At 39.4% G+C, this 15,053-nt stretch overlaps 1 protein-coding gene across 1 annotated transcript in view; it reads left to right on the forward strand.

Moving 5' to 3' along the window:
- The window catches only part of acer2 (alkaline ceramidase 2), a 36,337-nt gene extending 22,694 nt beyond the window's left edge, over positions 1-13,643 (forward strand). The window contains exons 5-6 of the mRNA XM_055632761.1: positions 8,184-8,321; positions 10,237-13,643. Of these exons, the coding sequence (XP_055488736.1) occupies positions 8,184-8,321; positions 10,237-10,423 (325 nt within the window). The 3' untranslated portion in view covers positions 10,424-13,643. The remainder of the gene's footprint in view (positions 1-8,183; positions 8,322-10,236) is intronic.
- Positions 13,644-15,053: the final 1,410 nt, after the last annotated feature.

Genomic DNA, 15,053 nt, shown 5'->3' on the forward strand with positions numbered 1-15,053 from the left:
AGGCTTGAAATTTAATTATCAAGAAATGTAAACCAAATAGCAACATATTTTACTGATCAACCAACATAGGGAAGGTTCAGATGAGAACAGGCTCATTAGGGGGATTATAGATCGCCACATAACAGTGGGAATGTGGCAAAATATTTGATTATTTTGCCACATTGGAGTCTGAAGAAGAGTTTCGACCCGAAAACGTTGCTTATTTCCTTCGCTCCATAGATGCTGCTTAAATGTTGGAGAACCTCACCCACTGAGGTTCTCCAACATTTTTGTCTACCTTCGATTTTCCAACATCTGCAGTCCCTTCTTAAATATTTAATTATTTAATTTTGTTATCGGGGATATTGAACGGGTAGACATACAAATGGATAATGAAAGGAGTAATCAGTGCATTTAAAATAGAAGAAAGGTTTCAGTGGATTGCATCTTTGCATTTTAACAAATCAAGGTAAGACAAAGCAGAGACATTACTACACGTGCATTAGAAAAATATCCCAGGTGATTTTAATTGATACCCACATAAAGACAAATTATTCACCTCAATTATGAATTAACTTTGAAGGTCAGAAAAGTAATAGAGTGAATAGAAGAATATCTGGAAATTAAAGGTATGTATTATAAAAAATGGACCTTGAAAGGCAACACCTTGCTTGACATTGTTTCAGAAAATTTAGACAGAGTAGAATTTCAGGTTTAGGTTTCAGCTTATTTATTTATTCATTATTTATTTATTTATTTATTTATTTATTTAGTTTTAGTCACATATACTGAGGTACAGTGAAAAACGTTGTTTTTTGCATGCTATCCAAACAAATCAGATATATTATACATAAATACAATCATATAAAACTTAAGTACATTAGATAGAGCAAAGGTGAAGATACAGAGCGCAGAATATAGTTCTCAGTATTGTAGACCATCAGTTCCATAGACCAAGTCCAATGTCCACAATGAGGTGGAGGTGAATCGAACAGTACCCTAAGTTGTGGAAGGACTGTTCAGAAGCCTCGTAATAGAGGTAAAGAAGCAGTTCCTGACTTTAGTGGTGCATGCTATCAAGCTGTACTTTCTGCGAGACAGGAGCAGGGAGAAGAAGGAATGACTAGGGTGGAACAATCTCTTCGGGTGGCGCCGCGAGCGTCAGCCTCACCAGCAGCTCGTCTGTCCTTTTGACTTTTTTGTTATTTTTAGTGCGTCTAAATGTATGATTTAATGTTTCTCGGTATGTTTTATGTGGGGGGGAATTAGGGGAAACTGTTTTCAGTCAGTTACCTCAACTGAGATGTGACTTTTCTCGATTTCCGAATTCCAAGTGTTTTCCAGACGGTGACCGAGTGCAGCAGGCGCGGATCCATCGCTGACGTCGGAGTTTTCAAGAGGGTCGCCAGTGTTGGATCATCCCGACGCAGTCTTCGGGCTTGTACATCGGGCACGGACTTATCCCTGTAGCGGCAAAGAAGAAGTGCAGAGGGTTCAACATCGTGCCCCGACCACGGGGCCGATTTGGACAAAGCGGAGGAAGATTGACTTTCGATCATCCCGACGACTTTATCGCCTTCCCGCATCACAGTGAGGAATGAACTTATCGCCTTCCACTGTGATGGATGTGTGATGGATGTTGAAAACTCTATCGTGTATTGTGTTCTTTTTACTTTTATGGCTGTATGGTAACTCAAATATCACTGTACCTCAATTGGTGCATGTGACAATCAATGTGAACTTGAACTTGATTATTTTGGTTGCTCTTCTGAAGCAGCGTGAAATGAAAATTGAGTCAATAGTGGGAAGTCTGGTCCATGTGATGGATTGGGATATATTTAGAAATCCTTTGTTGTGGAAATTATTTATCTGGATTTACCTATTTGCTAAGATATCATTTAAGAGACTAATGCATGGGGCCAGAGAAGGTAGTGTCAGGAGATTAGTGACAAAATGGGCTGCTGGCTGGTTTCAGGAGAAAACGTAGAGTGGCTTCTTACAGCAGAATAAGGTGGGTGGCGGTGCTCCCCCTCTGTGTACAATTTAGATTCTGGAATCCCAAAACACAATTCCAAAATTTGAAGATAATACCTAATTAGAGGGGATGCAGGATGGGACGGGGAGTAGGGGGTGGAGGGTTGGTTGCAGGGTATGATGGTCAATGCCACTATTTATTTCTCATGAGATAGCATTGAAACATAGAATACCTATCCTAAACTGATATGGACATTAGTTATATTGCATAGTATATTGTAAAAAGGATGTAGAACACTGGAGAAAGTGCAAAACATCTTTACAGGGATGATGCCTGAAGTGTAAGTACATGCCCATCAGGAAAGGACAAACAAACTGGTTCACCTTTCTTTTGAGAAAAGGCTATGGGTGACCTAACCAACATCTTTGAAATCATTAAATCTGTTGATAGCCTGTGGAATTGGCTTTCACAGGGATTGGTGTAAGTGAATTGTATTGATGCTTTTACGGGGAGGCTGGTCAAATATGTGAGGGGTGATTAAGGAAACTCAAATGATATTAATATGGCAAGGACTGTTAATGCTGAATGGTCAGTTTCTCTGCTACTTACAATATGTAACATAATCTTATGTTGGGATGCTCCCATGGTTTGAAGGTTCACTTAACCAATTGTAACAAATAATAAATGAAAGACACCAATACTAATTCTCCACCCACTGTTTTTTGAATGAAATAGTTCATTAGGCACACATAATGGTCTTGCACATCTGCCTAATAGGTCCTGTCATGTATTGACGTTTACCATGAGAAAAATGAAAGGGTGAATTGGTCCTTCAGGCACAACAATGGGCCGGCACAGAAAGGGAGCAAATCAATAAATTGAATGCGGCCTTGCCAAAGAAAGGAATGTTATCATCTCAACTGAATGCACACCCTTGCTGGATTATAATTATTTTAACATTTGCTTTCTATTGCTTCTCTGTGGTGTATGCCATGGGGCTAGATGAATGCTCGACAAACTTTGACCTCATTCAACACACGTGAAGAACATGCAGCCTGATGGCTATGATGGACATTGTATAGTGGTTGGACATACTGACAAAGGAGCATTGTTGTTGGGGATTGTTCTAGTTAGGAATGAAAAGGAACTTTGTAGAAATAATTATTGCCTATCTAAATGTACCACTTTTTGCAGTTGTGATTGGAAGTCCTGTAAGCTATGCTACCGCACAGTGGGTAGGCCAAGAACATCACGTTGAGGCTGGATAAGAGCTTGGAATGGGAGAACAGGATCCAGTTGTTCTGGTCCATGTGGTACCCAACAACATTAGTAGAATTAGGAATAGGTTTGCTAAGAGATATTGCGTAGCATGAGACTAATTAAAGCCCTTAATTTTGAAGGTAGTCGTCTCCGGATTGTTACTGGAGTAAATTTACTTATCTTAGATTGGACCAGAGAGTTTGTTTGTTTGTTTTTGTTTATTATTGTCGCATGCATTGAAATACGGTGAAAAGCTTTTGTTTGCGTGCTATACAGTCAGAAAACATGAATACAGAAGAAACATAGAAAATAGGTGCAGGAGTAAGCCATTCGGCTCTTCGAGCCTGCACCACCATTCAATATGATCATGGCTGATCAAGATAGACACAAAAAACTGGAGTAACTCAGTGGGACAGACAGCATCTCTGGAGAGAAGGAATGGGTGATGTTTTGGGTCGAGACCCTTCATTAGACTAGTTAGGGAAAAGTGAAATGAGAGATATTGACAATGATGTAGAGATCAATATTCATATCAATGGGTTGTAAGCTGCCCAAGTGAAATATGAGTGGTGAATACCCAGTGGTATGAATATTGATTTCTCTAACTTCAAGTAACCCTGACATTCCCTCCATCTCTCTATCCCAAGTCGCACCAGCTTCTCGTTTTCACCCAATAAACAACTAACAATGGCCTGTTTCCTTTATTATCATTACATTTTTTGCATATCTTTCACTCATTGTTCTTTATCTCTCGACATCATCGTCTATATCTCTCATTCCCATTTCCCTAACTAGTCAGAAGGGTCTCGACCCGAAACGTCACCCATTCTTTCTCTCCAGAGATGCTGCCTGTCCCGCTGAGTTACTCCAGCTTTGTACGTCTCTCTTTGGTTTAAACCAGCATCTGCAGTTCCTTCCTATACATGAATACAATTAAACCATACGCAGGGCTAAGATAAAGGGTAAATGTTACAACGTTTAGTGCAAAGATGTAACATTAAAATCTGAAAAAGTCCAATTAAAGAAAGGTCTCCAATGAGGTGGATGGGAGGTCAGGACCACTCTAGCTGATGAGAGGACTATTCAGTTAGCGTCTTAGAGTCATACAGAATGGAAACAGGCCTTTCGGCCCAACTTGACCATACCGGCCCAGCTACATTAGCCCACCTGCCTGCGTTTGGCCCGTTGATTGATAACAGCGGGGAAGAAACTGTTCCTGAATCTGGAGATATGCGTTTTCAGCCATCAGTATCTCCTGCCCGAGGGGCAATGGGAGAAAAGGATGTGGTCGGGATGGGACTTGTTCTTGATACTGGTGGCCTTCTGAGGCAGCATGAAGTGTAGATGGAGTCAATGGAAGGTAGGCTGGTTTGTGTGATTATCTGAGCTACACCCACAACTCTCTGCAATCCCTCGCAATCTTGGATGAAGCTGTTCCCGATCCAGGCAAAGGAACTGTTATGGAAGTAATTACACAAAGTTGAGGCTTGATTAAGTAACCTTTCGGGGAACGATTTAAGAAGTAGAGGCAGGGGTGAGAGGTGTGGTGTATCATGCCTGCTCCATCATTCAATAACACAATGGATGATTTTCCATCTTTGTTCCGCCTTTTCTGCAATGGTCCGATATCCCTTGATTCCTTTTATATACAAAATCTGTCAATCTCTAAATTCAACAAGACTGATAAGGTCAAATCATTTGTAATAATTCTGAGGAACAATTGAGCGTTTATATTGCACCACAAAATGGAAATAAAGTTGGTTCGTTAAAGCAGATCCATTCTTTTTCCAACAGCAAGCTTGCCCTGCAGAATATATGTTGTAAAATTTATGTCCTGCAGTTATAGGAATAAGGGATCATCAGCATTTAATGCTACATGAAGTGGATGGGATAGAAAGTAATTATTCTGGACCAGAGTTGCATGACTTCTAATAACTGAATATCGAGGTTTTCTGAGTCCACCTTCCAGCTGCGCTTGATGGATTATGCTGCAAGATTATTTTCTCAGTGCCATTGTTTGTATATCTTACCATGAAGTGCTTTGTGATGTGTTCCTACATTAAGAAGCCTAAATAATTACAATTTTCTGTTCAAAGCTAAAATTCTATGTGAATTTGATAGTCATTTGGAGCCTGAAATATTCAAATGGGTCCAGTAATTGGTTCAGGTTTTACAAATTATTTTCAACCACAGAGTTTAGAACTCCATGGTTAAAGCTACGGGGATCTTTTGGTTAACAACAGGTTCACAAAAGCTTTGTAATTTGCTTTGGCATATGTACAGCCACTTCATTATGCTTAGTAACACTCCCTTTAAGTGAAGCAGCTTTCTGTCAGAGCAAGAAGCAAATGTATAATCTCATCTAATATCTCTAATCACATATGCCACTTCCAAACATGACAACTGTCTTCCCATAAAAATTATTCAGTTTTGACAAGAGTAAAGCGGGATCGGATTTATTAAATTTGAACTAGGTTTTATTTTGTAATGTAAAGATTTGCAGGAGGTTCAGCTGGCATTGAATGACCTTTTCCAGAGGAAGCTGCAGGAATGGAAAGGTCATTTCCCTCAGCCACAATAATAAGTCTCAGGATGTCCTGCACAAAATCAGCTTAGTGTGTTATCGGATGTTAGACATAGAAATTAATCCTCCATGTATAAAGGACAATGGTTAAGTCTATGATTATGGTGCTGAAAATGAGGCAGCTGGCATTTAACAATAAATGTAACTGCTTTTGAATGACCAGTTATGAACTCAGGCATGATTCATGAAAGAAAAGGAAAGAATAGAACTGATAGCTTGCAATTTTTTGCAGGCACTTTTATTCAGTTCATGTGATGTATCTCCAGGTGCTAACGCTTGACATGCTAAGGCTTCTAACGTGGCACCTAATCAACACAGAACAGCTAAAATGCAACAATGAAAATTTACTAAACGCATCAAGAATTATATATATCTTGTGAAATACATGTTTCTTCCCTTTTTGGTCAATGTTTAAGCAGTTGCTCTTCCGGCACATTAACATTAATCATCCAAAGTAAATTGGGATTTAATTAGCAAAACCAGTCTGTCAAATGGTTAAAGAAGCTGGAATAGATCAGCATGCAACTGGCCGTTCACAAACCAGCGCTCTGCTCAATAAAAATACCTTGTTTTGTGAGTATCAGGGACATATTTCAGCATATGTTGCAAAAAAATAGTGCCTATTTAAATAAATTAAAATGAAATAAAAATAGAAAGATATACCTGGTTGCCTGGAAATTTAATTATTTCCAACTCCCTTAAACATTGAGCAAATCATTCCCACTTGTTGTGTCTCTACCAACTACCTACTACACCGTATCTCAATTGGTTTAATGCTTTAACCTTCCAGTTGTAAAAATATAAAATTCCATCTGAGACAACTAGTGAGTGGAGAACAAAACCTCTTGAAATAAGGGATTGAAATCCATTGTGACATAGGAGCAAGAGTAAGTATTTTAGTCCCTTGAGCCTGATTTTCCATTCAACTAACTATGGTTGATTTGCAACTTGACTCCATTTCCCCTCTTTCCGCATAGTACTTAGGTGCAGGAAATAGGTGCAAGAGTAGGCCATTTGGCCCTTCGAGCCTGCACTGCCATTCAATATGATCATGGCTGATCATCCAACTCAGTATCCTGTACCTGCCTTCTCTCCATACCCCCTGATCCCTTTAGCCACAAGGGCCACATCTAACTACCTCTTAAATATAGCCAATGAACTGGCCTCAGCTACCTTCTGTGGCAGAGAATTCCACAGATTCACCACTCTCTGTGTGAAAAATGTTTTTCTCATCTCGGTCCTAAAAGACTTCCCCCTTATCCTTAAACTGCGACCCCTTGTTCTGGACTTCCCCAACATCGGGAACAATCTTCCTGTATCTAGCCTGTCCAACCCCTTAAGAATTTTGTAAGTTTCTATAAGATCCCCCCCTTAATCTTCTAAATTCTAGCGCGTACAAGCCAAATCTATCCAGTCTTTCTTCATATGAAAGTCCTGCCATCCCAGGAATCAGTCTGGTGAACCTTCTCTGTACTCTCTCTATGGCAAGAATGTCTTTCCTCAGATTAGGAGACCAAAACTGTACTTGGTACCTCTGACTATCACAATTATTAAAGGTAGACAAAAATGCTGGAGAAACTCAGCGGGTGAGGCAGCATCTATGGAGCGAAGGAATAGGTGACGTTTCGCGTTGATACCCTTCTTCAGATCACAATAATCACAATGATTAGTCTCAGATCTAAAATTAACAATTTGTCCAGTATTAAATGGTATTTGCAAAGAGGATTTCAAATTTCTGTTAATACTTGCATGAAGAAGTATTTTCTAACTTCATTCTGAGAAGACCTGGGTCTAATTAACAAATAACCTCTAGGTGATGCTAGTCCTCCGTATTTGGTTGAACATGCACAGAGGTCCATAATAAACAAACATGGACAACTGACAGCTGGTAACTCCATGGAACTGCTGACTGGCTGTCAGTCGATATAATTTGGCCATTATTTTTTTAATCTTTTATTGTACATTTTATGAAAACAAAGAATGGAATACATTATTTTATCTATAAAATGTCATTTGAAGTCAATGACATTCTCATAATCTCAACAGAAGAATTGTGAGAATTCAGTCTGAGTGTAAATTGTTTAGTTTATTGCAAACATTCAGGGGTTTGTTCAAGATCAGCATTGGTTGAAACATTCACTGTCCCAGACCCCTTGGTTGGTAAAGAAGTAACTACCACAAGGGACAGGGAAACTGGTTAGAAGAAATGTGCGGCTAATAGAATTTCATCTTATTTTCTGCTATTCTCTCACTGTCAAAGTACAAACATCACTATATTTTCTATTTGAGTTATCATTTTTTTTTCAATTTCACCTAAAAAGAATTGTGCTTTTGCTGCATTATCTTAGGCTTTCGCTACTTAACTTGAGTTTTGTGCATTTTCAGGTGTGAAAATATACGAGTATACAAGCTGGGTCTCCTGGCAGGCTTTTGGTGGGCTTTAGCACTACTCTGCTGGATCAGCGATAATCTTTTCTGTGAGCTCTGGTCTGCATTCAACTTTCCATATCTACATTGTGGCTGGTGAGATGCATGCTGACAAATTATGATTGAAATAACATTAATAATTTTTCTTCTAATGTTTGTTTTTCACAAATTAATTAATGGCTGGGAAGGTTTAGAGGGGTATGGACCAAACACAGGCAAATGGGACTAGCTTAGATGGAGCATCTTGGTCAGCATAGACATTAGACCAAAGACCTATTTCTGTGCTGTGACTATGACTCTATATTGAAATAACATTATCATTAAAAAGGAGCAAATAGCTGAGACTGGGTTCCGTCAAATTGTAAGCAGATAGTGATTGACTGTCCTAGAAAATGTAGTAGTATCAAATTGTTCCTCTCCAAAAGGAAGAGTCCCTAACATTGTCTACAGTTTCCTAACTTTCTATTTATTTATTTGTCTCTAATTTTGTTAGCAGATAAAGTTGTACACCTTGAATAATATTCACATTGGTGAGAATAGGATTTAGTAGGAGTTAAGGTAAGAATTATCTGATCATGGTCAAATGTCCAACAATATCTCAGCATTGAAAATGTCTACTATTCCAGATTCAGATAAATGAAATTGCAGTTACTCTGCAACAAATTTGATTGATCATCAAGATATCCCTCAGTGGAACCATTGGACCTAGACAAATGGAACTTCCGCACTACCATAGTACAGAAAGTTGGGCCAAAAGTAGCTTGGCAAAACTGAGCTTTCATGACGGATATACCATTATGGTTCAGATTAATTTGCACATTGATGATTTGCTGTATAAATTGTAACTCATTCATTTCTCAAAACCAGAATTTTTATCACAATATATGGGGAAACAAGATGCTACCAACTATTTTATAATTGTCATTATTGCTGCACATTTCCATTTCATTTGCGATGCATATCACTGCTGTTTTATCTGTTACATGTATTTTGGTAAAACACAGGCCACATCTACTTGAATCTGCTTTGAGCAGATGCGTATCAAATCCTTTTACTCCTATACCTGAACTCACCGAGGCACAAAAAAAAAAGAACTGCGTTCAGCTGGACCCATTATACAAAAGCATAATGCACTGTATTAAAATAATGAAAATAAAATAATGAAATAAAAACAGAAAATAGTGGAAATGCTCAGCGTTGGGCAACATCTGAGGAAAGACACACAGTTAATATTTCAGGTCAAAAACCCTTCCTTTATCAACAGAATAATGGATTGAAAAATATCAAATAACCATATTACAAATTAATGACATTGTTGGCAGGAATATTTCATGGTCAACATTAATCAAAATATCCAACAATCTGCCTCTCAGGGAATTTCCTGAGGTCGCCTGTTACCGAGTCCTGATTTATCTTGTTTTTATTCCCTTTATTTTTTTTCCCCAATCTCCCTACTACAATTATTTTGAAGTGCCCCAACCCGAAATGTACTTTATCCTTTTTCTCCAGAGATGCTGCCTGACTTTCAGAGTTACTCTGAAATTATGTTCATCTTCCCTTATGTGGTATGTGGTGTTCACCTCGAGGCTTTTGCCTCAGGACTGAAACGTTTTTACAAACTTCAGGAAAGCAACTAAAGTAGACTGTCAATTTTATCTCGTCTGAACAATATTATTGTTTTACAATACCTTACAAAATCTCCAAATGTCAATTTATCGGTTATGAGCAAAAGTTAGTATTTGTAAATGTAAATGAAATGAACAGCAGAGAATCATAAGTATTTTTCAACAAATACATTTGTAAAATTAATAATAATATATATTTTGTGTTTTGTTAAATCAGCAATAGAATTGGTAATCCATGTGGGGTAAAAAAACATGAATGAATGGGGAATGATTATTGGATTGGATATACAAAATATCTGATCAGGTTTATTATCTGGAAGTGATAAGAACAGAACTTTGAGAAATCCTTGCATTTATTCTCATCTTACTTTTCCTTTTTGTTCCAGGCACATCTTGATCTGTCTTGCTGCCTATCTGGGTTGTGTTTGCTTTGCCTACTTTGACGCCGTCTCAGAAATCCCAGAGCAGGGCCCAGTTATCAAGTTCTGGCCCAGTGAGAAGTGGGCCTTCATTGGTGTTCCATACGTTTCACTACTTTTTGCAGAGAATAAGTCTCAACTGAAAGTTACTTAAGAGCACTGTTTTCCATACATTGTTTTGATTCCGAGCTTGGGAAAGCTTTATTTCATGAGGCAGAGGTGTCTCCCAAATTTCTGGATATATGTACTTTGCACCTTAGATCCATAATAACACTAAATCTCTCATGAGAGCAAAATTTGTTAGAATTTGAAAATGTACATTTGATTAATTCACGACCATTGGACCAGATTCAGACCCACATAAAATTTGTTGTGCCATCTCAGTTAAACGATTTCAGCTTCCAGCTGGTGTTAACTGCGGTTAAGAGCTCAACTACAGGAGTGACCAGTTCAAATTACCTTGCATTGATCCTGCAACTCTGAAAGGGAATAAGCATTGGGCTGGAGAAGGTGATAGATCTCATTCTAAAAGTTGGTAGCTTGTTGAAAGAGATGGCAGTATACTAGCAAGAGGGGGTACCTAGGTTTTCAGATGCAGCACTTTAAGCCTCGGACAATGAGGAGAGAAGGAACAAGCTCCTGAAGCTGGAATGGTTTTATGTCGATGCAAGTTCTGTAGCCAAACAGACAAGAAAACAGAGCCACAGGATTTCAGAGATCTTTTAGCCAAGATCACTACATGCATCTTCAAAAGCCCACCAACAGTGCCATCGTCTGGCCTGACAGGAACACACTTATAATGTCAAGCAAGATTCAAACTGCTGGTGGAACACAGCAAGTCAGGTAGCATCTGTGGAGGAACTGGACAGGCAACATATCAGGTCGTTACCCTTCTGACATTTACCCTGATGACATTTTGGATTGGGACTCTTCTTCAGACCGCAGACTGGGTCTCCATACAACATCAAACTCTGTGAAGGAGTCCAGCCACAGGTTTGCATGGGGTCTTGCATGGAGCCATAGGACCTCACCTTTCCAATATGAATGTGATGGCTAGCTCCAGTTTGACAGAACATCTCAACTTCCATTGCAGTACAGCTGTCATCTGGCACAGACGCTTAGATTGCTGCCATCACTGCTGCAAGTGTCATTGTTCAAAATGCCTCTCAAAAAATTGCTGACGGTGATGGCCACAACTTTCACATTGGAAAGGGCAAATTCCAGGCTCTCTATGAAGCCCTATGCCATGTGATCCCCTCAAAGCACCGTGACATTGAAATCACTCTTTCTGGCACACTTTGTAAAGCTCAATATTTCACTCTGTATGCCCATCAGCCTCTATCCACAGACTGTCTCTTCATCTGATCCTTCTGCAATAGAACTTGCTTGTGACCTTGAATTTAAAGCAATTGCACTATTCCCTTTTTTGTCCTGTCCTTGAAAAGGTGACCTTGCCTCTATGCCATCCTTTAAACTCCTCTGCCTTTCTCTATCCAATTGCCTTTGGTATGGGGGCAGTGACCTTCCCTGGAGTACAGATCAACAAAGTATTGGTGACACAACACAAGGAATAGTCTATGTTAGTTTACATAAAAGGCACAAAGTGCTGAAGTAACTCTGCGGGTCAGGCAGCATCTCCGGAGAACATGAATAGACGATGTTTTGGGTTGGGACATTCTTCAGATCTTTTGTGATGTTTGTTTTGGTGATGTCCATTTCTTATTCAAGTTATTCATGTGTGAGATTTGGCATTGAAGGATGGCAGGCTTTTGACTAGGGCAGAGGAGAACTCATTGTGCTAACATTGTATATCTCTAACCCGTGGCAACATCATATGGAAAACAAAACAAAATATTTATTTATATAGCATCTTTAATGATCCTGGAACACCACAAAATGCAAAGCAAACAATTATTGAATTGTAGAACACCATTACAGAATCACAACATTGAATCTAATGGCAGGCCATCGAAAGGTTATCCACTAATTACCACATTTTTGTTCCTTATCTCAAGTATTTGCACAATTTTCTGTTATAAGATAGTATTCAATCTGTTTTCCCTCTTACAGACAGTACTTTCCAGCTCATAATAGTTCAGTGCATATAATCGTGTTTCAGCTATCACTCCTCTACTTCATCAATCTGTCCATTTCCCCCCCAAGATGTTGCCCAGTCGCTGTTTCTCCAGCAGTTTATTTTTTGCATAAAGTAATTTCTTCTTAATTCTCTTCCTGTTGTAATGTATAAATGTGGCTGCCAATTTTCACAAGGCAGACCCCCACAGAGAGCTGAAAGTCAATAACTGAAGTTCAAAGTAAACTTTCAAAGTTCAAAGTAAACTTTATTGTCAATTCAAATAAATTGGATTGAAATTGCGTTTCCCCATACTCCAAATGTGCAAGTAATATTTATAACACAGACAGACAATATACCAATAAGAATAGACAATATACATTATTTAAAATATTCACAGTGTGCCAGAATGTAGTAAAATTTTGAGGTATGTTATTAAGGTGCAATAATAAAAGGTGCAATATAGAAAAGTGCAAATAGCATACTGCAGACATTGAGTTAAAGTTATTTTGACAGACAGTTGGTCTTTGTTTGTGTAATGTTCATGGAATTTTCTTGAGTGTGTTGAGTAGTCTGATGGCCTGAGGTAAAAAGCTGTTTTTGAATCTGGTGGTTTTGCTCCGCATGCTGCGGTAGCGCTTGCCAGATGGTAGGAGAGTGAACAGTTTGTGTGCTGGGTGGGTGGTGTCTTTGATGATATTGGTTGCTCTCTTGCGACAGCGAGATGGGTATAAGTCCTGGATTGCAGGTTGGGGAGATCTGGTGATCTTCTCCGCTGTCCTCACCACTCTCTGTAGTGCCTTCTGGTCAGCAGCAGAGCAACTGCCATACCAGACTGAGAGACTGCTGGTAAGAATGCTCTCAATGGCATCCCTGTAAAAAGTGGTGAGGGCAGAAGGGGGGGACATTTACTTCCTAAAATGATGGGAGACATCAGCAAATGATCCTGCTCTTCCTTGAATAGTTCTTTTGGGAATTTTATATCTTGATCAGAGAAGAGGTGAGGCCTTGGTTTAGCATTTCATCCAAAAGTTATACTCCTTCAGTTCTGCATTGAAATATGAGCATAGATTTATGTACTCAGGGGTTGTGAGGGGACCTGAACCCACCAATTTCTGCCTCAAGAGGTGAGACAATGAATCCAATAGGCCATGTTTCACATATACATGTTCCTTTACTTTTCTTCCTCCATAATCCTCCAATCTGTTTATTACTTTCTTAATATTTATAAATAGAACTATACTAAGTGGGACCCGTTGAGTCCCAGCATCACACGGGAGGGCTGGTCACCAACGCAATATTCCACCTCTCCACCAATTCCAATATTGCTCGCCAGTGGAGGAGGGGGGGGGAGGGGTATGGGGCTTGTCTGTTGCGCTAGTATGGGTGTTGCGGGCCGAAGGTACTGGTTTCCAGAGGGCTAATATAGACATTGTGGGCCGAATGGATTCTTGGGGTGGCTTCCAACTGTTGCAACAATTTTAAAAGCCAAGCCAAGGCAAACAATTGGGCTGCAGCCACCTGACAACCAAAATTCATTTTGTGAACACAAACTTGTTAAAAAGGCGAGGCAAACAATTGGGCTGCAGCCACTTTACAGCCGCATCGAGGAGACTCACCATGGAGTAGACGTGCGTTCAGTGTTATTCGCAGCTCAAAGAGCCGTGACCCTCTCGCTTCCTGGGTCTGGCAGTGACTGAGTGAGGCACTACACTTCCGGGTTTTGTAGTCCCTCCCCCTGCCGCCAGCGGGAGAAGCAGAGAGAATGGGGATTTAAAAAAAACATTAATATCTCTCTGATTTTTCATCAATGGGAAAAATCATCTGGTCCCGGAATGCGGAGGGAGACTCTGAGCGAGGTGACCAAAAATGACGGCCGTTGGTGGCGGCATTCTCTCGGATATCGCAGCACAGTGGGCCAAAAGCGATCAAGATAAGACTTTTAGTAATATAGAGATAACAGAATTGACCTCAACCTATTTGTCAATAAGCAGTCCTCTATTCATTTTTGCTCCTTTAATAACTATACTTTTGCATCTCAATTCCGTCACTTCCCAAATCCACAATTTTTTGCACCATTATCTGTTGCCATAACTTATTTGTTTACTCTGAATGTTTTCCGTCATCTCCATAGAGTTGGTCATTTTAACCTCTGGTTCCTTTGCCTTGCAGTTGAAATGCAATATTACTATTGATTTACTCAATGTTCTTTGCACCGACCCTACAAGTTTCTACACTGCAGTAGCCAATCTGTGGCCCAAGTCCTCATCCACCCCAGATACCCATGTTCTAAGGGAATATACAGATTTGTCCTTGCCTCTGATCATCTACACTCAAATCTTTTCACATCCTCATACTATTATCTTAATGATCGGCTGATATTTGAAAATTTGTGTCTATTCTTTCCAGATCATTATCTGCCTTGCTATTGATTATTGCTTTTTGAAGCACAATGCACTTGCCCTTTGATGATGATCTCCATCTTTGACCTCAGCTTCAGCACCCATCAAGTCTTTTCTTTGCTGCTTAATGTGCATTTAAACACCACCTTGTAAATTTATCTCTGTATACGAAGATCACTGAAATGTAAGTTGCAATTATTTGAAAATCCAGGGATATTACATGGGTCTATTATAAAGTGAACATTTTCCCCAATTTTACTTTTTTTTGCCAATTCATTATTAATCAAGATTCAATTTTTGTTCTTTGC

The sequence above is a fragment of the Leucoraja erinacea genome, chromosome 3 (genome assembly GCF_028641065.1).
Source record: "Leucoraja erinacea ecotype New England chromosome 3, Leri_hhj_1, whole genome shotgun sequence".
Taxonomy (NCBI): domain Eukaryota; kingdom Metazoa; phylum Chordata; class Chondrichthyes; order Rajiformes; family Rajidae; genus Leucoraja; species Leucoraja erinaceus.